This window comes from Buteo buteo, chromosome 2, assembly GCF_964188355.1.
Source record: "Buteo buteo chromosome 2, bButBut1.hap1.1, whole genome shotgun sequence".
NCBI classification, from domain to species: domain Eukaryota; kingdom Metazoa; phylum Chordata; class Aves; order Accipitriformes; family Accipitridae; genus Buteo; species Buteo buteo.
In genome coordinates, this window is record NC_134172.1 from 37,715,605 (window position 1) to 37,739,912 (window position 24,308).

At 42.0% G+C, this 24,308-nt stretch overlaps 1 protein-coding gene and 1 long non-coding RNA gene across 3 annotated transcripts in view; one reads left to right on the forward strand and one right to left on the reverse strand.

The window, feature by feature from the left end:
• SNX10 (sorting nexin 10) overlaps window positions 1-20,463 on the forward strand; it is a 36,556-nt gene extending 16,093 nt beyond the window's left edge. The window contains exons 2-7 of one of the 2 annotated variants that reach the window (XM_075051110.1): window positions 883-938; window positions 6,523-6,609; window positions 8,648-8,748; window positions 9,341-9,439; window positions 17,581-17,799; window positions 18,237-20,463. In XM_075051110.1, coding sequence (XP_074907211.1) covers window positions 915-938; window positions 6,523-6,609; window positions 8,648-8,748; window positions 9,341-9,439; window positions 17,581-17,799; window positions 18,237-18,315 — 609 coding nt within the window. In that variant the 5' untranslated portion in view covers window positions 883-914 and the 3' untranslated portion in view covers window positions 18,316-20,463. The remainder of the gene's footprint in view (window positions 1-882; window positions 939-6,522; window positions 6,610-8,647; window positions 8,749-9,340; window positions 9,440-17,580; window positions 17,800-18,236) is intronic. The other variant, XM_075051119.1, reaches the window with a different exon arrangement.
• LOC142041894 (uncharacterized) lies at window positions 13,948-22,514 on the reverse strand. Its single transcript, XR_012653583.1, has 3 exons — window positions 22,298-22,514; window positions 17,455-17,738; window positions 13,948-14,920 (listed from the first exon to the last, which is right to left on the reverse strand). It is a non-coding gene; the product is annotated as an uncharacterized LOC142041894 (long non-coding RNA).
• Window positions 22,515-24,308: the final 1,794 nt, after the last annotated feature.

Here is a 24,308-nt window from a genome sequence, read left to right on the forward strand (position 1 = left end):
TTTTTGTAGCTGGGGGTCAGTGCGGGTGTTAGCTGGCTGACATGTGGGAGAGGTAAAGGGGGAAGGCAAATCCTTTTCCCATGGCGGTTGTTTTTAGGCAGGCAGTGTGTACGTAAGCTAGCAAGTGAATAAAGCTGGCCTGCTCTTCCCGTGTGGATACCTGTCTTGAGCAAACTGGCTGGTTTATGGGACTGCAGAGGTAGTTAAAAATCTATCGGGATTTCCAGTGAAAGAGTAGATTTAAAACGTAAGTTAACGATGGGAATTTTTTATTTGGTATAATTATACACTTCCCTACATGGAGGTTTTAAAGCCACAGATGCTGTGAAATTTAGCCTGAGTTTTAGGTAGCCTGCAGGATCCAAACAGTTTGTATCTCCGCTCATATCTCCGTTTCAGAGAAACGGTTGAGAGGGGCTTTCGATTCCGCTGACTCAGATGTTTTAGCATCTCTGGACCTCAGCTGCAGTCACGCAGACCTGTGCTTGGGTGCGTGGGAGCCAGGTGTGGGCAGCGCTGCCTCGGCTGTGTTTGTGCACTGGGGATGCTGGCTGCGTGGAGCTGTTGGGAGGTGGGTGCAAGGATGAGCCCCTGGGCAGCTCTGGGAGCAATGACAAAAAGTGCTGAATTCCAGAGATGGACAGGCATCACTGGACTGTCATGTATGACAAATATCCCCAGAAGGGGACTAACCCAGTGCTTCTAAAATGGGTAATTTTTTTTTTTTTTTAAATGAATGAATTCTTAGATATAGTTAATGCAAACATGTTTCCTGGTAGATATGGCACTGAGCCTGGCTCTTTCCACTGTCTAGCAAAAGTGATAATGAACTTCAAATAACTATTAAATGTACTAAATGGCAACCTGTTTTGTTTTTTTCAGGTTGATTTTCATTTTAATACAAACTGGTGAAGATGACACCAAAACATGAAAAACAAGTAAGTCATGTCTAAGCTTTAATAAAAAAAGATTCTAGTTTGGTGGTTGTGGATTGAATTTCACTAAGGTTCATGTACGCCAGGAAAGATTGGTTGTATTCTTCATGCTTGTATTCTTCATGCTTTTAATTGCCAAGCTACAGAATATTCTGGAGTGATGCTGTGCCAATTCCTTCTGTTAGAGCTTGATGGAAGAATCAAACATTCATTGGATCAGAGGGGAGTAAGTGACTCTGTGCGTAAGGGGCTCAGACACTGAGACAGGAGAGAAGGACTTGCATTTCAGTCTTCTCTCCATCAGTCTTCAGGTATTTTGTAGGACATAATGGTTGGAGCTGGGTCTGAGCTCTGATTACCAGATGCGTGGACCACAAGAATCACACTTGCACATTCTCTTTTGCTCAGCCCCAATGAACATTTAAAAGTTTCAGACAAAGTAATTTGTTCAGCTGTTAGTCTCTTATCAGCCTTACTACTTGGCATGCATGGAGTGAAGATGCCAACACTCCCAGCGTGAAAACCTCCATGTCCTTTGTGGTTGTTCATTTTACTTAATAGGCAACCTGATGGGAAACTATTATTCTTGGAAGCTTTGTGGAAAATGACTCTTTGGGGGTTATTGACTAATCAGATGTGTAACAGTGGCACCATGGAGCATGAGGTTATCACCTGATATGGTCCTGAGCACAGAGATTTGAATTAAAATGCAGCTAGAATGATTAATGCAAATAATCATCTAGTGTGAGATTATTTTTATTCCTCATCCTTGTGGTAGATTTTTTCCCCCCATATTAAAAATAGATGTTTCCATGTGAGATTTCTTATTTTCCTAATAGGAAAATGTTAGACTTCTCAGAAACAGAGTTTTTGTGGTCAAATTCTATATAGTAGAGCTTCTTGCTTATCCATGTCTCTGAGCAATCCATTGCATTGTGCAGAAATATTTCCAACAGGAGATGGAGGTGGGGGGGGAGGGGGAGGGGAAAAAAAAAAAAAGGAAGACTTCTTGTATTTGCTTCAGCTGCTTTTATGGTCTGTTCTTTCTTTTGAGGCAAACCCAAATGGGAACACTTCAGTTTTCAGTTCTTGTGTCTACATGACCTCAGTGCTGCCCTTTTCCTCTGCTCTCAGCACTCGTGTTCTTTGCATAAGACTGTAACCATGAGGGAGTCGGTATAAACTAGGTTTAGGGGTCGTTTTGGCCATTTTGTCATTTATGTGTGACCCTAACTACTTGGGCTGCTCCAGGCCTTGAGGACAGGGTAACAAAATGCCACCGGTGCCATGCCTAAACTGGCTGTTTTAGCCAGGAATTAAAAGGTAGATCCAGCCAGAGGAGCTGCTCTGCTGATTCCTGCTTGTTAGGTAGTTATGACTGCTTTGGGGGCAGATTTGAAGTTCTTCATGAGGATGTTTAGGCCAGCATGGCTGCTGGCATCCATATCAAAGCTATAGGAGTTTGGATAGGAAATATTTTGCTTATGAATTTAGCAGTTTCCAGGGAGAAAGAATGAATGGAGATGCCACTTTTTCCAGTAGGTTTCTGTTGAGTCTATATTGTCCCCAGTGCAGTAGGCCTCCACGACCAAGCTTGGACATTTTGAACTGTCAGCACTAAGTTCTGGTTTTGAGAGAATTGTTGCACTTAAGCATTACAGGACACACATTGTCCTTGAATGTGTGACAGACATGCATGTATTGTGCCCCTCAATTAAAAACCAAACCAACACAACAAAACCAAACAAACCAAAAAAACTGGAAAGTACATATAATGTGGCATAATAGCTAGATCTGCAATTCTGGAAAAACCGAGCAGAACTGGGCGGGGGAAGAAGACACCTTGAAAAGGATTGCAGCTGGCAAAAGTAAAAAGTCCCTGAAACCTTGGCTCTCTTCAGGCTCTGCTTCCCATGTCGTATGGCTGGACTGCAATGCAGTCTTGTGACAAAAGATGAAGCTAGTCTTCATGTGGGCTGTGGGAGGAAGAGGTCACCTCCCCTAGGTGAAAAGATAAACATGGCTATTGAAAGTATCCTAATTTTTATAGCAAGACAGGGAGGGAAAGGAGTATATGCGGAGCAGAAAGGCAATTATTATCCAAAACTGCTGTAATCTGGTGACTGTTTGTGGACTGAGCATACAACAGCAATCTCCCAGAAGAATATTCTGCCACCTAACATTGCTTGGACCCTAACATAGCCTATATGTGAATATTAGCCTTTACAAGCCTACTTTTATAGGGATGGGGAGGCATAAGCACCTTTTCTGGCAGTGTATCTGCATCTATACTGGGCAGTTAGGGCTGCTTTGATTAAATCAATATTTTTGTCCCAGTGGGGTCTTGTATCCTGGAGAAGGCTTAAAGGTCAAAAGAGGAGGGATAGTCTATGTGTGCAATGCCACTGTTTCAGAGCAGCAGAAACTGTAACGGGAATTGGGATTAACACTTCCTGGATTCAAGATGTTTACAGGGGAAGTAACCATAGATCTTGAGAAAGGCTGTACATTTTTGGTTTTGTTTTCTAGTTGCTTAATGTTTATCTTGCTTAATTCTGAACTTGGTATCAGTATTCTTTGTTAAATAAAGGAAAAAAACCCCAAACATCCAGTCTTCTGCTGAAATCCTGGTGTTTCAAATTGGAGCTGACATTGACTGTGTGTGAGGGCTGCAGTTTGGTGAGGTGCTATACTGTTCCACAGATAATTTTTACTCTTGGCTCAGTGATGTACTGCCTAGACACCTGCTTGCCACAGCATGCACAGCAGGTCTCCTTTGTTCTATAGGTAGAGTCTGAAGGGTGCTTGAGTTCCTCACTATTGAAACTCAGTGGATATTTAATTGGAAATTAAAAGTGTACAGAGTTTTTTGTGTAAATCATGTGGTCTGGAATCATTTGCAGGGTAACATGTAGCTAGCCCACAGTGTATCCAGTAGTAACTTATAATGCTTTGGTATAATAGAGGTCGAAAGAAGCATTTTACTTCAAAGTTATTTTGATTCTGTACAAAGGAGAGGGTTGTAGAAGGTTACTTGGAAATGAAGTAATTTGGGGAACCCAGACAAAAGGAAGGGCAATGAGAAGCCCGTACAGCAGTAGATGAGAGGAAGGGGACCGAGGTTAGGCTATGAGCAAGCTACCTGCAGTTGTGACTCCTGGGGGCAGCAGTTGAAGGGAAGAGGACAGCAGTGTCCCATTTGAAGCTTCCTGGTGTAATTCCTCTTCTTCCACTTGCAGGACTGATGCATTTAGTGCTCAGGAAAGAAAAGAAAGTATGTTTAGGAGAAGTGGTTGCAGCTCTGGGGAAGAGTGGGACACAGGGAAATAGGAGGCTGGGGAAGACAAAAACTTGGTAGAACATAAGACTGGATATGAAAAGAAGTTACAGTGGGTCTGAAATTATGTTGTGTCTGTGTATGTATGCTAAATATGATAGTGAGGCAGGTGGAAAAAACTCAGCCAAAAATGGTTTCCTCTCCTTTGTTCAGCACGTTGCTCAGGAGGGGAATAACTTCCTCATGCCCCGCCCCAGCATTTTTATACAAGTAAAGGTATAACCCTCATCTGGTAGAAGTGATTACGGTTCTGTTCATTTATTCCTCTTGTGCCATGTTGGCAGGGGGTTAAAAAGCTGCAGAGGAGAATTGGGCCTCCAGTACTCTTCAGTGAGGAAAGAAGCAGCAGAGCTGGTGGGAGCTTTTCAAATGGGATTTCTTTGGCAAGGTGCTTATGACACACACCAAAAGCGTATCCAGCAATAATGCAGAAAACACCCCTGTGACTAGGAGCTGGGCTAAGTGAGGTAAAACTGTGGGCTGTATCCAGCCATCAGGCCATGGGCTCCCCATCCCTGAAGCAGTACTGCCTGGAAATCAGCATGGTAAATGATTTATTCCAGACCATGAATGCCTCCCTGACATGTACAGGGTGCAATGACTGTTCAGGAAAAAAAAAATCTTTTCCATTCAAGGATGTCATTGTTCTCCTGTCGGTCTGTTGAAGGTTGCTGCTGGTGGCATGCTGAAGCGTGCGTGGTGGTGGGAGAAGACTTGGCTGAAAAGTAAATGTTTCTTTTCTGACATCTGTGGTTTGGTCATGGAGAAACACATTTTGAGAGATTTCTAGCTCAATATTTTTTGATTTATGCAAAGTCGTACTAAAAAAGCATGTTATTTACCAGAGACGCTGTCATTCCTCGCACAGTTGATTCCTGTACCTGGAGATCTTGTGCAGTGCCTTCCTCTTGGGGAGGGACCATATCTACAGCTTAAAATGATGTGTTTTTCTTTAGCTGAGTCATTGTTTAAGTGGTTGGCTTAACTCTTTGGGTAAATAGCTTATTTAAGCAACTGAAGTAGGGCAGCCTATTCGTTTTTTGGGAAATAGCAGGTAGTTAGGCACATTTTCAACCTTTCTATCCTAAAGAAACCTTTTCCATCCCAGTATGAACATACAGATTACCGGTTTTTCGTTTTGGGGTTTTTTTTGGTTTAAACATGATGTAAGTTTTCACATGGTCATTAGCTAAGGATACTTGGAAGCATGTAATTCTTTAGCCTCTTCCAGTTCCTGTTAGTGATGCCCAGTTGCATGACAGTAATGCCCACAGGCCTCTCACACTCCTTTGGGATCCCTCTGAATTATTATATAAATGCAGGAATTAAAAGGAAACAGACTATATATGACAACTTCTGTGACGAATACCCTATTTCATTGTCCCCCCAAAATGGGGAATTAGGCTCTGCAGTGTGGCTGTGTTGCTTCCTTGGGCAGATGGATGGGCAGAATGGGATACAGCAGACCCCAGGTCCTCCATCCTTGGGTGTACTCTGTGCCTTAAGTTCCTGGTGTATCAGGAAGCGTATGCGGCTTGACAGAAGAGGATGATTCATCTCCTTCCACATGGTATCTGGGATGCTAGGCTTGAGACCTTGAATTCCCTGTGTTGAATTTGTGTTCAGGGCAATTAATAGTGGCACATCCTTTTCCACTGGGCTGGAGCAAGTCATTTGGGGTGTAGAAAAAAGACAGTTCTTCAGCTGCTTGTGGAGGTACTGAGCACTTAACCTCGGATCCCTGAAATCAATGGGTATAAATACTTGATTTAAAAAAATATAGGTACAATGACAAAAGAAATTTAGGACCAAATAAAATGCTATATGTATCTATTGGGTACATGGAACAGGTTTGTAATGCATTCTTTGTGAATATTGATGACAAAGGTGGGAAAAGTCTACTTCTGTCTTACATGTGTGACTTTGAATGTTAGGTTTTTAGTTTGTAGCTACTGAGATAGCCAGATCTCCAATGCATGAAACATGTATGGCTTTTCACAGTATTACTTAATCTGAAATACTCCCTTTCAGCTAGCAGTTTGGCAAGGAATTTCCCAGACATGTGGTGTAGCTCAGATGATTCATTGCTTTTTGCTTCCCCTTTTATAGGGTTGCAAAATTCAATAAAACAGCAGTTCAGCTTTTAATCTGAGCACAGTAGTTTGTGGAACAGCAGAGCAATCAAGAGAGTCTTTCAGGCTCCCTTTGTCTTCTGAAATTAATTGCTTGATTTTTATTATGCACTTGCAGGAATTTGTAACTGTCTTGGTGCGAGACCCCAGGACACAAAAAGAAGACTCGTGGCATTCTTACATAGACTATGAGATATTTATTCACGTAAGTATAAAATATATCAGTGCAGATTCTTTGCGTTCTTATTGCTGTTTCTGTCCAAGCCAGGGTTCTCTTTGGGGTATTAATGGAATTTCTTTATACCATTTCTGGGAGGCTGGAGGATATTATTCTCCTTTTAACAGCTGAGATGCAGTGGAAGAGGTAAGGCAAGTTGGCCAAAGGCAGTGCAGAAGGTCTGTGACAGCTGGGGGGTAAACCTGCTATTTTGTTCACATGGGCACTCCACAGTGTCTTGCAACAGAGACTATTCTTAGCTTTGGTTATCAACTAGAAGATTGTCATAGTCAGTGATGTCAGTGATAGAAGTTTGCTGTCCAGGTATTCATGGAAAAACAACTTTCTTTTCAAGTAATTATCTGGTTATTTGTACTTCAAATTATCCTGAGTTGTTCTTTTTACCAAGTTATTTGATTGCTGCAGTGTGGTTGTTTTCAGTGTACCTTGACTTTCATGTTATGCTAGTTCAGTGGTGCTTGGATGTGTCAACCAACTACATTTGTGTTTATGATTGTAGTCTACTATACGTTAATGGAAGTGCACTTAGAATTACGGTTCTTTTGTGTCTTAAATCTGTCCTATACATAATCTTATTTTATTGATTATTCTTTGGTGGATTACATATGGAAGGAGTTATCCTACTTTCCCAAATCTAGATTGAGGGATTTTAATTGCAAAGTGAAAAAATTTTTTGTGAAGTGTGTCAAATATTAGGTGAAGAATTTGAGAGCCCCGAGTTACGTGGTTAATGCTTGGCACAAGACCAAAAGCATTTCCTTCCTGTGTGGCAGTTAAGCATTCAGTGTAATGAGAGCAAGCAGTCAAATGATGGCTTGTTAAATGTCCATCGTGACAAGTACTTCTCTCCTGTGTGGTGATCAGAGCTGTGAAACTTTCACAATTTGCAATATGGTTTAAGTACTGGTTCCATAGCAACTATATTTTTGACTTCCAGTAAATAGAAATTCTGGAGATTTGGCAGGGCAGGTGCTGTATTACTGTTTCAGAGGCGTTGGTGCTTCTGAATAGAAGTATATTACTGGCTTTCTCAGTGGCTGCTAAATTGGGGTGATGTCATTTAGACCCAGTGTTATATGATTCAGCACTGGGCATCTCTGAAGCTGATAAGCATCAGCTCAGCTTCCTACCAGCACAATGCCAGGGCTTTCAGAGACCAGGTCTCTAGGTTGGTCCTACCATCCAGGCTTCTCCATGGATTCAAAATCTTGGGTCTGCCAGGCTCTTAGACAGCTGGGTTCCCCTTCTGCCCAGCTCCTAGAGCATTTGGCTTCTTAAACTGTGAGGTATCCTGGATACTCACCTACTCCAGAAAGCTGGCATCTTTGGGCCCTCCACAATCTGCATCATGTGGCTGTCTAGGAGCTGTGGCTCCTGGCAGGCAATTGAGGGTGGGCTGGACTGCAGGATTTATAATGGAGTCCTGTCTGGTAGGTGGAGTTTCATCTAAATGTATGCTCCACAGGAAAATTTGGCAAAAGCATTTAATTTCCATGAATTGTTTCTCTTTTGATGAATTGGCATTTTTCTGGTGGGCTAATAGTGTTCTGTGGGAAAATTTCCAAATGCTGCCACTTGCAGAGAGCAGTCACATTGGGTTTTTTGATTTGGTTTAAGGAGGATTGCATACTGGAAGAACTCTATGTAGCTAACTGCAGGATTATAACTAGAATAGCTAAACATGATTTTTCCCCCCTGCAAAGATTGGCATTATCTGCTGAAACTTCTTTCTGAGATCTTTTTTCCTGTTACTGCAAGTTGTACCATAATCCATATGTCTCGCTTTTAAAAAGAAAAAAAGCGATGAAAAATATTTCCCGGAGAAGCAGGAGAAACTGTCACCAGTCCTGTCTGAGATAAAGCACAGTCCGTAACCTAAACTGAATTAATGCCAAGCTTTCCATTGGTGTCTCAGGGATTAGCATCTCGGATGTGTTTTTAATACCATGCCTGCACTTTAGCTTAAGCTGATTTACAAAGCAAAGTGTTCTTTATTTCCCAACAGACAAACAGTATGTGCTTCACAAGGAAAACATCCTGTGTTAGACGACGCTTTCGAGAGTTCGTTTGGCTTCGGCAGAGACTTCAGAGCAATGCAGTGCTTATGTGAGCAACTTTATGTATGGCTATTTAATAATCTGTCAGTCATGGAAGGGGAGGATTGTTTCATCTTTATTCTGAGAATTACAGAAATCAGAGCTGGAAAGTGTCCTGTGTTTCTTACTAGCACAAGTTTATTCTCTGTAAGGCGTTTTCTCTGCTTTAAATGCAGAAGAATGTGGTTTGTACTGATAGCCTTGGTTTGGTAAGTTAAGCCCCCTCTAACTTGTAACAGATTTGATCTGCATTTCCTTTTGCTATGCATGGGTAGCTGAAATAGCAATCTAGCATAGGTGTACGTATCTCCTCTCTGCACTTTTAGGATGTGCTTGGGTTCTGTGAGGACCATAAGAGACCCAGCCAGACATTCATGCAGGCTTTATGACTGGACCAGAAAAGTCACATTCATTTATTTTTCCCTTTGAGGTGCATGAGAAGCCCTCCAGTTTCTCAACCTTGTGTTCCCAAATTCGATTTCATGAGCTTCTGGAACATGACCCATGATTTTCATATGCTCAGGGTTGGCATTTGCTTACTGTATTTTTCTGCGCTGTTTCAGATTTGTTTTTAACTGTGTATTTGCTTCTTGTTTATAAAGACAGCTACCTGAACTGCCATCTAAAACTCCCTTTTTCAATATGAACAATCCTCATCACGTGGACCATCGCCGGCAGGGTCTGCAAGAATTCCTGGAAAAGTAAGTACAGTCTATCCTAGGGATGTTGGCATTTTTATGATGTCATCAATGTTCTAGTTTAAAATAGCTCATCTCTGGTACTTGAGAGCCACCGTGTGGTCATCTGTACATGTTACACATTCGGTTTTATTTTTTATTTGCACAGTCATATTTCATACACGTGACTTCAGCTCTATAGGTTATAAGGCTTTTCCATTGTGTTTCACTGCATTGGTTATAAATAATAGTTTTGGATTTATGTCACTTTGCAATTGTGTACTGAGGTTGGGAGATCTTTCACTGTGATGTCTATCTTTCAAGAATTAGATAGATATTCTCATACAAAGAAACAGACTTCTCTCTCTCATTATGTTTATGGAAAATCAGTGTCTTTGTGGGCTAAACCCCTGGGAACCTGGGAAAAATCTGTAGTGAGATCTCCTAACACAGATATTTCCTATAATGCCAGTTACTTTGTTTACCAGTCCCACTAACATAAACAAGCTCTAGCAGCTGTGACCATTTTCAGTACAGCTGCAATCTGTGTAAAATTATTCATCAGGCTTAGCTAGAATCTGACCTGTGTTACAAGGGAGTGCTGTATGAGGTTCAGTACTGCATTCCTCAGCCCTGCTGCTGTAACCACTTCATCTTCTGCAGTGGCAAAGACCCTGTTGGTGTAATTTTCTGCTTTCTCTGCCATTCTTATAGTACCCTGGCACTGCCAGTGAGAGAGCAGGCTGCTTACAGCTGCTGGGGCAGGAATTGGGTATACATTTGCAGCCTCTCTTTAGCCACTGCTCGGGGTAAGGGCATGGTAAAACACTGTGAGAAAAGACTATTCATCTTCTTTCAGTGTCAATGTTTCCATGAATCAGAACTGCATAAGCAAAGGAAAAAGCATATCATTTAAGTAGGCTTTAAGCCTTGTGCTGAGTGGGTAGAGGAATATTGGACCCACTGTTTTTCCAGTCAATGTATTATAATTATAAGACTTCTTAACAGACAACAAATCATTGGTCCTGAGGTGTATTAGGCGTAACAGCTGAAGGCAGGGAGAGCTAACTGCTGTAGGAGTAATATTCTTTATACAGTTATATAGAATCTGTGGCCAAAAGGATACCCAATAAATACTGGTTGAAAGCATGTGTGACAGGGAAGGGAAAGCAGAAGAGGATCAGAGGTTTTTTTCTGCACTTCAGGAAAGAAGGGTGGTGACATAAAGTGACTGTGCTTCTAGAGGTGATAATATTAATGGACATACAAAGGGTATGGTAGTTCAGGTCCCTGGGTGTGAGCAGTTCTAGCTTAGCTGTGCTGTCCCATGGAGTAGTGCGTTTCTAAAATCACTCATATTTTAAAATGGCAAAGAGGCCAATCTGGTAACGAGGTACAGTATTTCAGCATCAAAAATATTTACAACCACTGTCTGTGCTTCAGAAGGCAAACCAGAGAGGTAGATTCTCTTAAAACACATCCTCACTCTCCAATTTTGTGGATATCTGTAGCTTAAATGGGTGCTGACAGCAGAAAATGACAGCATGTGGAGCATTTTACTTCACTGTTGTTAGTCCAGGAAAGGGAAAAGAAGCATCTCTGTTGTAAGGTAATGATTTAAATGTTTGAACTTGGATGCTGTTTAGAAAGGTGTCAGCTTTCTCTCAGCCCTGGGGAACAGTTGGAAGGAATTTTCAGATAGAGTTGTGTTGTGATGAATTGGCTTGGCACCTTATGTGCTGTACCATTGCCCTCTGCTGGCTGGCACCTCTGCGCTGCTGCTGCTGCTGCTTCCAGAAGGGATCTTTTTACTGCCTCAGCTAGGCTGCCATGATGGTTTTTTGCCCTTTTTTTTTAATGAGTATGAACCAAAGGTTATGACTTCTTTCTCTGAAATTGAATTTATGGGACTCATTAACAAGTGTCTGTGTGTAATATATATACACACACTTGACTTTACTAAAGCTCTAGGGCCGGGTGCTTGCATGTTCTGTAGTGTGGCAATGCCAGGGGAAGCAGGACCTCCCTGGTATATTAGCACGGGGGTGGGAAAGGAGCCAGAAAGTAGTTGCATGGAGTGGTGTAATCCAGAACTGCAAAGCTGAGTGCTCCGTTTGCCCCAGCAATGACGGCAGTCGCCATGCACAAGCTTACCGCCCTGCTGGTGTTTCTTTGTGGCAGTGGGAAGAAATGGGATTGGAGCCTGTGTGGACCTGTCAAGGGAAGAGGTTCACAGGTAACATTTTTCAAATGCCCGCATGCGACGCAGGAGCCCGAGCTCCTCTCTGCACTGAGTGCCTTGTGAGGTTTTCAGGACCCAAGCTATCTCTGAAATGGAGTTTAGATCTTTCACGGTTTCAGTTTATTCCCTGTGCCTGGTGCTGTGTGAGCAGGTTGCTGTAGTGTCTGCCTGGGCAGGAGCCACGTGCCCGAGGAGTAAGGATCGAGCGGCGGGAGGCTCTCTGGTACTTGGCTTCTGGCCCTGGGAGCGCCTCCATATTGCCTATATGTAGATGCCTATGGAGTTCTCTTGTCCTCCTTCACGTCTCACTCCAGAACAAGTTAGCACGGGGCAAGGTGCGTACTTGGAGCCTTTGTGAAGCCTCTCCGTGCTGAGCACAGTAGGACGAGAATTAGGCCAACAGCTGGAAACTAAAGCAAAGCACTAGAGTTTGCTGAAATCTGGAAAGGAGTGTCCCATTTTGATTTGGCTTTACTGCACAAATTCAGGGTAAGACCTGCTTGTCTTACAGGTTATTATCTCTGAGTGATGAAGAGCCGTAAAGCTCACTTCTTGTCTGGGCATAATTTAATATTTCAAGAGGCCATTTGCATTAACGGAAGTCAGCTAGCCCCTTTTCAATTATGAATTACTTTGTAAGAATAAGGAAAATTACGTGTTTTTCCTGGTAAGTATCCTCATCCTTTGAGGATGTCTGTAAATTCACAGGAAAAGCTTATTCTTAAATTAGACCTCAAAATTAAAACACTGTCTTATAATATTAAAGTTCTGTAAGATCCTCTTTGCTTTCATCCCTTTGTAGCTGCACAGGTTTAACTTTGGGGTTTAGATTACCTTCACAGAAGATCATTGGGGTTTGCTTATTAGAAAACTAATTAACAAAACCGTTTTAAATGAAGTTGGGTTCAATCGCTGGCATTTTTTTATTGAATACAGCTGGATCCCCCAAAATTACGTGGTTTAGGAAAAAGGATTAGTCTTCAGTTAGTTTTCAAACATGCAGTTTATGATGAGGTGGAAGACATACTAGGAGTTCTGAGAAATGCAGCACTCGGATCCCCAGGAGTCGAAGGACATCCACAGCGTTGCTGCTCCAGGTGGCTGTGCGTTGGGCTCACTTGGTGCTGGAGCAAGCAAGCCACCCAAAACTCGGCTGCCTAAGGCAGAGCCGTTCCCTGGAGGTGGCTGGGGTTTTGCCCTCCTCCTCACACCTCCTTACCTTTCCCACGGCAGTCCCACAAGCAGGAGCTGGTGCAGGGTCAGAGGTGACCAGAGGAAGGTTCACCTTCCACCTTCCTCTCCCAGAGGTGTCTCCGCCAGGCGCTTCCTCGGGGATGTGGAAAGTGGGAGTCTGGCTCCAAAAGCGATGGATGCCAGCTTGCCGGGGCTCAGGCGGGAGCATCGGTGGCCGTGGGGCAGGTGGGATCTCCTCGGGTGGGTGGTGGCTGCCTCCTTCCAATGGAGCCTTGCTAATATTTCCTATCTGGTGAGTGAAGTGAATAATGCCTAGCAGGTGCGTGTCACTTGATCCTTTCCTAAACGTATGCATTATCAGATGCCCAACAGTTGCTTCACAGTTGCTTGCTATCAGTAACATTTCCTCCCTTATAAAAAATGAAGGAGGAAACAGTCGGCTTTTTTTAAGAGGAAACTGGGGCTTTCTTTGTTTGCTGTGGGCTGGGGCTCAGGGCTGGATGCTCAATAGAGGGCACCACAGCACAGGCTGTCATCATCCCCCGCCTCTCAACTCCTCTTTTTTTATTTATTTATTTTTTTCCTTCCCTTGCTCTCATGGTATGATGTAAATGGGTAGAATAAATTTGTCAAAAACAAAATCAGAGTGTTAACCTTCCACACACATGCAAGTGTGCATCTGTCATTGTATTAGGTTACAGTAGATACAGGAAATCTTTAGTTAGGATTAAGTTGTACTGTTCAGCCATATGTTGTTCTCCTCCAGCAGAACAGTGTATAATATACCTAATAAAATCATGTTGAAGAAAACCAGATTTTGGACCTTGTCCAAATAAGACAAAACACATGTTTTGTCTTTTGTAAATGTTCTTGCTGTAACACGGGAAGGAGAAATACTCCTCGTATAGTATCCAGCATTTCCTTCAAAAAGGACATTATTTCTCCTGATTGTGAAGTGACGTTTTTCGGCCCTGCTTCTTTAAAGGTCTAGAGATCATGAGAGTTTACTGAAAGCTTACAAACAAAGATTCGCATGGCTGTGAATAAAAAATGATTTTATTATCTCTAATTCAAATGTAGAGCCTTGTCCTGCAGCCCCCTTAATCACATAAGTAGTCATTATGCACGTGAGCAATCTGGCCGAGAGGAGTGAGATCTCTGACAAGTAATGACTACTGATGGGATCAAGACTTGCAGGATTTAGCCTTTCCTTCTTATTCCAGGCGTGCATAGAAAGTCTGTTGTTCTCTTAAGTATGCTCAGTCAGTTTATAGGAATTATCACCGTGAGCCGTGACTCTTCCATTAGCACAACAGCAGCGAGAGCTGATTTACATCGCTGTAACCGCAGCTTTGCATTGACACTGGCTGTAATAAAACTGTTTGAGAAGCACTGGGAGAGCTACTGGTTGTGTTCAAACTGCTCACGCGTTCAGCCTCTGCTAAGACATCCAAGTATTAATATTATGACACTCTGCCTTTCCTCTTGTGTTTTTAATTTGTTAGGTGGTGTTTTGTAATTTTGATTTTTAAAGTCCTTGGAGCCAAATCTATTTTTTTAGATGTACAACCCTTCATATAGTGAGTCCCCAGGACAGCAAAAGCCCTGGAGAGCAACTGCTATACCAGCACTTACTAGTACTAGTAACATCTGGTGACAAATGTATGGTTATTTCCTTGAAGGAGTATTTTGAACAGGAAGGCATAACGCTTACGGATAGCACAGAATTTATTTTTCATTTTGATTGCTTGAAGGATGCAATTAAAAAGCAATCTAACCTGTTGGTTCAGATGGGGGGGAAGGGGGAAGCAGAAGTTATTTTTTAATTAAAAGAATGAAAAAAATGCTTCAAGGGTATGACTGGGTGAAAGGTGTTCATGTATTTGCTTTCAGGATGGTTTTAAGTGGTCTGCAAAATGCATTGAGTGTTTGGTCCCCTCCCCCCCTTGTGAACATACATAGATACATGTATATGTGCATATATATCTGTATGTATGTGATTAGCTTTATGAACATCTTTCTGTTTCTTCGCCTTGGTTTCTCTTCACTCCTTTCACCTCCAGATGGCACTATGAAGCAGAAAAGAAAATTACTGTGAAATAATGAGTCCAATGTAAAGTAAAATTGGAAATTGAATTATAGCTGCAGAAAAAGGACAGTAGCCTTGAGGTCCTGATCAGTCTGTACTCTTATCACTTTTGTTTGCTGTTCCATGTGTTAGGTTACTGCCGAGTTAATAACAGTGCTTTAGCAGTTCAAGGCTTAGCAGAATTGTACTGGACATGAAATAAAGCTAAAATGAATTTGTGTCCAATATCATTGACATTAGTGCTCATTACTTCTCTGGTGTAATGCCTCAAACCATCTAAAATCAATTTTAAAGATTACCCATTATTTTATAAAGAAAATAAAATACATTTCAAACAGCAACAGAGCTGTAAGTGTAGTGTAATCTCATGAACAGTTAGTTACTTGTGTTTTTGCTGGTTGGCAGGAAACTTTTGAAGGTGCAGCAAGAGGAGAATCTGTGAAACTAAATGCCATCCATAGAATTTAATGTCTTGGCTTTTTGCTGGGTTACTTGGTATTAGACACGCAAATGTTAGAATTGCGGAAATGTGCATCCCCTCATTGTGCTCGTAAGCCTGGGAAAAACAGTAACTCTAGTTACTCCACAGTAAACTCCAGCATGTTATTTTTCTTTTTTTCTTTTTTTTTATTTCTTTTTTTTTTAAGAGGAAGAAAAGAGGAAGGAGAATATTTACTCCCCCAGTTGAATAAACTATAAACGTGGATTTATTGTGTGGCATGATACTTTTTCTTTTACTTCTTGTTGCAATGTTTGTCTTTGTTTGGAATGTATGTTTATCAAGAGTCAAGGCTGAAATCCTCTTTTACTGGCCGCTGAATGATGGCTTTTCAAACTGTATTCACGAAGCTGTTGCTGTCAAGGTGTGTAGACCTGTAAATTCTGTGTTTTGAATAATTTTTACACAGCATTTCCTGGCTTCTTTTAGACTACGAAGAAGTTTATTTGTGTATTAATACACTGTGTGCATTGATTTTACAGATGTCTATTTGCTATGTTTATTTTTAAGTAAAATTGTGAGAATTTAGATCGGATTGAAAAAGCTTTCTCTAGGTATGAAAGTGTGCTTATTTTGAACTTCAGTGAAATCTGGTCCTTCTGAGACTGAATTTGAAATGCACCTGGTAGATCATTAGGGTCATTGCAGACATTTCCTCATTGGAACGTGTCAAAGTTTGAGTTATTTGGTTGAGCCTGTGTGTGTGTTTACCTAAGCAAATGAAATGTGTGTGTACACAAACATCCTGCATTTTCAGTTAGATATCTCTTATTACTTATTTTGGTTTGGCAGATTTTTGTAGGCTTAGATGAAGCCAAAAATCTTTTAGTGTATTTATAAAATGTTATTGTAATGTTCGCCACCTTAGAGAACAGTTTTCAGAATGTATTTGTGTTTTAAAACATTACAGTCCAAACACACCGTTAATCTTATTTGAGAGAAGGAACTAATCAGTTATACTTTCCATTTTAGTCAAGAGTACGTACAGAATGCAATATTTCTTTCTGCTCTTACTAGTTCTTACATTAACGTCACCTCTTGTTTCCTGTTGCATAGCAATGACTTTTTTGGAAATGACTGTAATCTAAATGAGTAGAAATAGGTAAATATTGACTCTTAATAGTTTTAATTTGTTTAATGATATTTTAATAATTTTCTGTGGAGCACTGTTTGGCATGGTCATAGGCTCTGATGACTTTATTACATGAGTAAAATTAAATGTACATATAAAAAAAAAATCTCTTGTTAATCATTCTAAGATTTGCGTATTAAAGAATTCATTCTTTAGAGAAATGTTCCAGCAAAGTTGCCCCCCCCCCCCCCCCAATAGTGATGATAATCTTCAATTCTCAGTCCTTGTAAAACTATCTCTACAACTTTCTGTGTTACTGGAATGTATTGTATTTTGTTTACTCTCACTTGATGTAAGTAAATACTCAGTGCTAAATTTATTTGAAGACTTAATTTAAAATACATATAACACAAAGATTAAAATGGACTTTTGAAAAGAATAGCTGGAATGAAATAGTATTTAAGATTCCCTAAAAACTGTTTGTAAGTAAATTTAAATCAGTATTAGCATTTTAATTCTAGCTTAAATGAATGCATATTTGTAAAAGTGTAAATGATTTTGGCTAGCATCAGCTCTGTTCACAAGTATTTCAAAGTCCTGACACTGCATGTGTATGAAGTCCTCTGTCTCGGTACACACTTCTTTCCCCCACCAAAGAAATTGGTGCCTTGTAAGTTTTAGAAAAGCTTAGCTATTAAAAAAAAAAAAAAAAGGCGTTCTTAAATGGAGACCAAATTTTCATAAGAGTATATGCCTCCAACTGCCTAAAAATCATTAATTGATCCATGTGGTAATAACAGATGGTTAAATGGAAGAAATGTCCTTGATGTTATTCTAATAGCAGATGTGCCTAACTATTAGCTTCGTGTTTTTACTCACCTAAAATTCCAAATAATGTAATAAGAAAGTAACACACACCTAATCATTTTAATATGTTCATTACCTTCTGTTACTGATTTAGGATTCATCTGAAAACTTAAAGGCAGGACATCATTTAGAATTTGTTCTGGCGAAAATATGTGTGTATGTGCATCTATATAAAAACATTTAACTTTTTTCCTTGTTCCAGGATCCTACAAGACACATTATTGCTTTCAGACAGTAGGCTTCACCTCTTCTTACAGACTCAGCTAAGCCCAGAAGATATGGAGGCTTGTGTATCTGGACAGACCAAATACTCTGTTGCTGATGCGATTCATAAGTTTGCCTCTTTGAACAGACGTTTTCCTATAGAAGACGAAGAGAAAAAAAAAGGAAAAAACGATGCGGACTCTGATTCAGAGAGGTGGTTTCTGTATTTCCTTACTTTCTGAGATTATATATACATACATACACACGCACATGCTTCGCTTTTTTTGTTGATGTAATACTAAGATAATGAAAAAATTAATTGACTGAGATTTTATTGAGCTGTGACAGCTCATCATAGAAGTCTTCACACACACCTCCACACTGAATTAATGAATGCAGTAGAAATTCAATTATCTGCATTCTGATTATGTGAATTTCATTTAGTCAGACTTGAATTATTCGCGTTTAAATTATCTTGCTAAAAAAATATCCAACTGCACTCCAAATGGCTAATTAAAAGTCCAAATTTCCTGTCTCTCTTTGTGACTGGAGATAATTAAAGTTCTCCTCTGTTACTCAGGCTTTGAGTGTGTTGTGAAAACCAATTTCCTCCTTTTATATTTTTTTTTTTCCTCTCTCTCCCCTTTTCTGCAGTTCATCCTCCGGGCTCGGACCTAGTGATGACAGCATTTCATGTGGATGTAAAGCAAGCCCAGCTTCTGAAGAATCATGAAAAATCATTCCTGTATTGCTATCTTAAGGACAGTACAAAGTGGTTTCCGCTCTGTTTACTGGTAACGTGTACCACATAAACACGGCTGGCTGGTAACATGTATTTAAAAGACACGTCGTCAATACAACCATATGTCCTTATGAAATTTTCAAAACAGAGCTTGATACCATTTCTTTGTTGATTTATTATATATGTTGATTCAGGTCTACACGCTACCTATTACATTTAGGTTTTTATGACTATTAAAATCTCAGTATTGGGTAAGTCATGCTCTGCTGACATGTGGCAGTTAAAATATTTCCCTTAGTAAGTGCACGTCTCAGATCTGGAAAATAAAGATAACTTAATTCCTCATCTTAAAAGTTGGTATATCATATTAAATATATTCAAAGCATCTTTTTGTAATTTGCATCAGAGAAGTTTCATCTTTAGAAGTCATTTGACATTGGTGATGAAATTACATACCCCGCAAGGTATTAACTTTTTAAAGTAGCTCAGCAACATCAGCAAAACAACATTTGTACAAACTATATGCTGCTGACAATTTGAGATATAAATATATCTTCCCCTGGTCTTTCTGTAATGTTTATGGAAAGCTCGGTTTTATCATGCATAAGAACTGAAGGCCAAAATTCTTGAGCATGGTTGCTTGGAAGTTAGAAATATTAATAAAAATGACATCATTTCTAGCCTTGCTGGAGATTCTCAGTTCCCAGGGAATTATGGATAGTTGTTCCTAGTGAAAATCCTGGATGAGGTCCATGGAAACCAATGGCTGCATTTTGCATCGACCTCGCTAGGGCCAGGATTTCATCCAGCATGTTTAACTTTAGGCACCTATATTTGAAGATGCTGGGGGAGATATTTTAGTTTAGCAGCTCAGAGAGTATCTCCCTCTCCAAGATGACAATAATCACATAGCTAATAACATGCTTTACAGATGTGGACCTCTCCACTCTTTAGGAGTAACAGGAGCTGCTGATTTCATTGTGGCTATAGTTAACAAGTTGGAATATTGACTTTTTCACAAAAGGCAGGCTTGAACACAACTTCGTAACCACCAACGCTTATTTTGATTAAACATCAGTTTTGCTCTTTATTGTTAACAGCAGCTGCGTAGTGTCTTGTCCCAGATTCTTTCAAAGGAATATGTTTCACTGCACTGTTGTATTTATATTTGACATTTAACTCCTATTAAAAAGAGCTAGGGGGTCTGATCACCCTAGCAAAGCTCCCATTAACTTCGGTGCTGTAGTTACCAGCCTAGAAATGGAGATATATATATTAGATATAGATATATATAGATAGATATGTTTGGTTTTTTTTTTTTAAAGAATTCTGTGGATGCTTTCAAAGAAGGAGCATTTTAAACCTGTGAAGTACAGAAACAATAGATTATTAAATGGCCAGCTAATAAAGGGTAGCATAGGCATGTGTGGGCATGCTTTTTTAAAGCATCCAGCTGGGAATGTGTGTAATTTTAGAAACATGTTTTAATAGCCCGAGGATAACATCTCTTAGGTAACTACTTTAAGCCACTGTATTTTGTTGATGGTAGCACTTTTATAAGACAAATATCCGTATTTCTTTTTGCTGGGTCTTACTGAATTGCACAAATGTATCTATTCACCTTCTCAGCTTGTGAGTTAGCAGCAACATTATTTTAATGTAAAAGTGGTAACATTTAATTAGAGCAACAAGTTATCACTAAAAGTAGCTTAAAAAATAGCTGTTACTGCCAGGCAGAGATTTTGATTACTTGACTTTTTTTCTTTTTTTTTTCTTTTCTTTTTTTTTTTTTAAGATGGCACATTACAAGAAAAATTGTTTAGTGCATTTATTTAAAAGATGGGGAAAATATAAAAACAAAAACTGGAATAATGTCTGAGAGATATTTGTGGTTTTATTTAATGCAATGTCAGGGTAGTGGGCTTTTATTTTGTTTTAAAAGAATGAGCTAAACTGTTGAAGCACTTTACAATTCTGGCCTACTAACACATCCTCAAAATCTGATGAAAATTACAGAAATAAAAGGTTTGGAGAGTTTTTGTGGCTGTTTTTTATTTTTTAATTCTAGGAGCTTATCTGTATGCCAGTGAGTGTTTTCCGAATGAAGATGTTTCTGAAATAAATATTTGTTTTCTAATAGTTCTATTGTTGTTCTGTTATTTTCTTTGTCACCCTGTTCAAAAATTCTAAGACTACTGTAACAGAACTTTCTTCTGAGAAGAAATTTCTTTGACAGAAATTTGTTTAAATATTTATCTTTTGAATGTTGTTTGCATAGCTAGTATTACTGGAATTTTTCTTATTAAAGGGGAAGAAAAAGTATTCTAGTATGTCATCTTTTTGTATCAGCTGTATGTAACTGCATATAAGTGCTTTAAGACATTTTGTTTAATTTGGAACATTTAAATGTAACTGCTACAAATTTAAATGTAAAAAAAATATTTTTAATGTCTTTTATAACTTCAGTGATTTGTTGATTTTTCAGCACTGTCATATATTTTGATCAGTTGATCATGAGTATTTTGGTTCTCATTTTATAGTTTTGAATAATGCCAGTATTCCCTGCTAGTTTTTTTAAACAGGCTAATACGTAGTTCGTAATATCATCTAATTACTATTGCTAGTTTATATGTAATTGCACTAATTTTGAACTCAAAAGCTTCACTTTAGCTTTTGCTTAGAACTTTATCTTCTCCTTTTTATGATGATTTCTTAGAAGCTTTTAAGTAATTAAACAAGTTACTACTTTGTCTTGTGTGTAAACCTGCCAGTAAGGTTTCCTTTATTTCAATATCAATATCCTAATCACTTTATGACTTACCATGTGTATTTACTCTTCAACTATTTTTGTAATATGTACATATATGTAAACTGTTGTGTTTGGGGTTGTCGTCATTACTGTTTTTGTAGAAAACGTAGATAAGTGAAAAAACTCCGGTCGTATGTGCTATCAAATTCTGTAACGTGTAACTTCAGAATATTGTAAACTAGTATTAAGCAACCTGTTACTTACAGCGTCATTGAAATATACTTTCGAGAAAGATTGTCTCTTGGAATGAAAATTTTCATTTAAATAGCACTGTAGTTTTATAAGCGTTAAGAAAATTTGTACTCTCAAATGGCCCAGTGTGTAACCCTGCAATATTCTGTGTCCGTGTCTTTTTTGGACATGTGATTATATTGAAATTTTTTTCTAGAGCACTATTTAAATTATATAGGTACGCGGTGTTTGTGACTTGCTCTGTTGTAAAATAGAAGGTACAGGCGCAGTCAGTGTGTTCGGGGGTGAGTAAGACGTGTGTGTTTCTGGGTCACCTCTGCCCTTGCAGGACTAGGAGCTGCGCTCTCATGGCCAGGGCGTTTACATTTCTCCACCAGCTGTTACAGTTGTTGGAAAAACGTAAATGATTATTTCCAGCATCAGCTCGATATTCTTTTCGCGAAAGGCCTAAATGCCTTAGGAAAGACACGATTATTCTCTTCTTCGGTGCTAAAAAATACCCGGTAACGTCTTAAATCGCTGCTTTGCCTTGTGGAGTAAAGCCCCCTTAGAAAATAATTCAAGTGACCTTTCAAAGCAGAAACCGGCCTTTCTCCTTTGGCCTTAAAAACTCGGCGTTCAACGGGCGAGATCCCCGCGTGGGGGTGGCTGTGGGCATGGGTACGGCTGCCGAAGCTGTCACCGGGGGCTCTGCCACCGGGCTGCTCCCGCGGGGCACCGCGCCGCGCTGTGCCGCCGGTGCAAGCGGCGGGCGCGGAGGAGGACTTAAAAAAAAAAAAAGGGGGCAGAAAAAAAACCAACCCCCAAAAAAGGGAGAAGGCAGCCACCATCGCAGGTCGCGCTCCCCGGGAGGCAGCAGCGCCGCTCCCTGCCGCCGCCGCGCCCCGGCCCGGCCCTTCCCCCGCGCCCCGTCCCCTCCCGGCCCTGCCCCGGGGCCGCCGGCCGCGGTGCGGAGCGGGGCGAGCGCCTTACCTGGGGCCGCCGTCCTCTCCGCCCCGCTCCGCTCCGCCCCGCCCCCCCCCCCCGCCCCGGCGCACGGCTCGGATGGCGGCGGCGGCAGCGCGCGCGCCAGCCGGCGGCTGCGTGCGTGCGTGCGTGCGCGCCCGCGTGCGGCCGCGCGTGCCCGCGCGGGCGGTGGGCGGGGGGGGGGCCGTCGAGGAGCGAGGCCGCCCGGCCTCGGTCCGGTAACTCGTGGCAACCGCAGTCCATGGCAACGGCGGGAGAAGCGGGAGGGAGCGGGCCGGGGGCGGGGGGAGGAGGCCGGGGGGCCGGCCGCCCGCGCTCCCGCAGCGTCCCGTCCCCGCGGGCCGCGGAAGGCGCCGGAGCGGCTCTCCCCGCGGGGGCAGCGCGGAGACCGGCTCCGCGCCCCCCCCGGCAGCCCGTTGTTGTTGCGCGCCCCCCCCCCCCCCCCCGGCCCCGGGCTCCCTCCCACCTCCCCCCCCCCTCCGCCGCCCAGACGCCGCTCCCGCCCGCGGCGCCGCGCCGCCAGGGGGCGCTGCGGGTCAGCGAGAGGCGCGCGGCCGGGCGGGGCGGGGCGCGGGGGGGGGGGCGGGGCGGCGACCCCCGCGCCGGCAGCGCGCTTCGTGTCCGCGGCTTTCCGCGGGGACCGCGAAATATTTTCCGGTTATTTCTCGCTTTTACTGCTGCCCACCCCCCATCCCAGAGCCCCTCCCGCAGCCGCGCAGCTCCGCAACCAGGCAAAACGGGGAGGCGCCCACCGCGCGGGGGATTGCGGTCAGCCGGGGCGGTGGGGGGGGGGCTGCACCTGCCTTCCCACGGAGAAGCCCCCATGCCGCCCCCCCACGCACCGGCCCCTACGGCACGGCAGCGCCGGGCTCCGCAATTTAAAAAAAAAAAAAAAAAAAAAATTAAATTTTTTCTATTTTTCATACAAAAGCAATTAGGTGCCAGTGTAAAGCCAAGGCGTGACACTTAGCAGCCTCCGTGGCAGGCAGGCTGAGCTTAAATGGAGGCCTTTCTGCGGAACAGCAAGAGCCAAAAGGCCTTGTGTCACCCCGTTATGTAAGACACAATCTCGCCTGAAAATGCACAATGAATCGGGAAGGATTTATGTAATTAATTGACCAGTCTTAACCTGTTATCGTGATGTAAGGAATTTGGAACTCATTAATTTGGGCCCTGACAGATTTCATATTAGAGCTGGCAAATATGGATTGAGCCTCTTATTCTTGTAGCAGCTGGAATTTCCATGACAGTGAGGATTAGTGAAGAAGACCTATTGCTTGAGTCAAACTGCCTCTTTTGTAATCAGCAGCCCTGCTCTGCATTAAAGGGGTAATGGGAAAGAGAAAAAAAAATAAATACCAAAAGGAAAAAAAAAAAAAAGAGAGAGAAATGTATTCATGTATGGAGCAGAGCAGGGGAGGGAGAGGAGGGATGTATCCTGGAGAACAGAGGCACCAGAGCGGGGCTTTCCCAGCCCTGTGGCAATTAAAACGCCGCAAAGGCAGCCCTGGCGTGGTAGGAAGGGAAGGTGCCCAAAGGACAGGTCCGCAGCATCAGCGTGGGGCTCGCTGCCTCTTGGCCAGACCTTCAGATGGAGCCTCCCGGGAGCCACTGAGCACTTGGGGCCGCGGCGTCAGAGCTCTGGGAGCGGGCTTTGGGCTGCCAAGGGCTGGAGGGAGCTGTGGCAAGGGCAACTCCGCACAGGATATGCCTCAACTTCCCAAGTACAAAGACGAGAGTAAGAAAGCTCTCTTTGTCTGCTGGTCCGCAACAACCTCTCAGTATGGTTTTTCATGGTGCCTGGCTGGGGAGGGCCCTCATCCCATTATCATTTCTAGGCATTGATGTAATAGTCATAACATCGAGTGCAGACTGTACGGAAACAGTCTAGGAGCTTTTGTTTTCTCTCCTGACAACCTGTTAATGACTGTCCTGGTAGTGAATATAGTTGTTCGAAATGACTTTAAAAGGTTTCCATGAGGCATCATCGTATTTCTCCCTGCAAAGTGTTTACCTA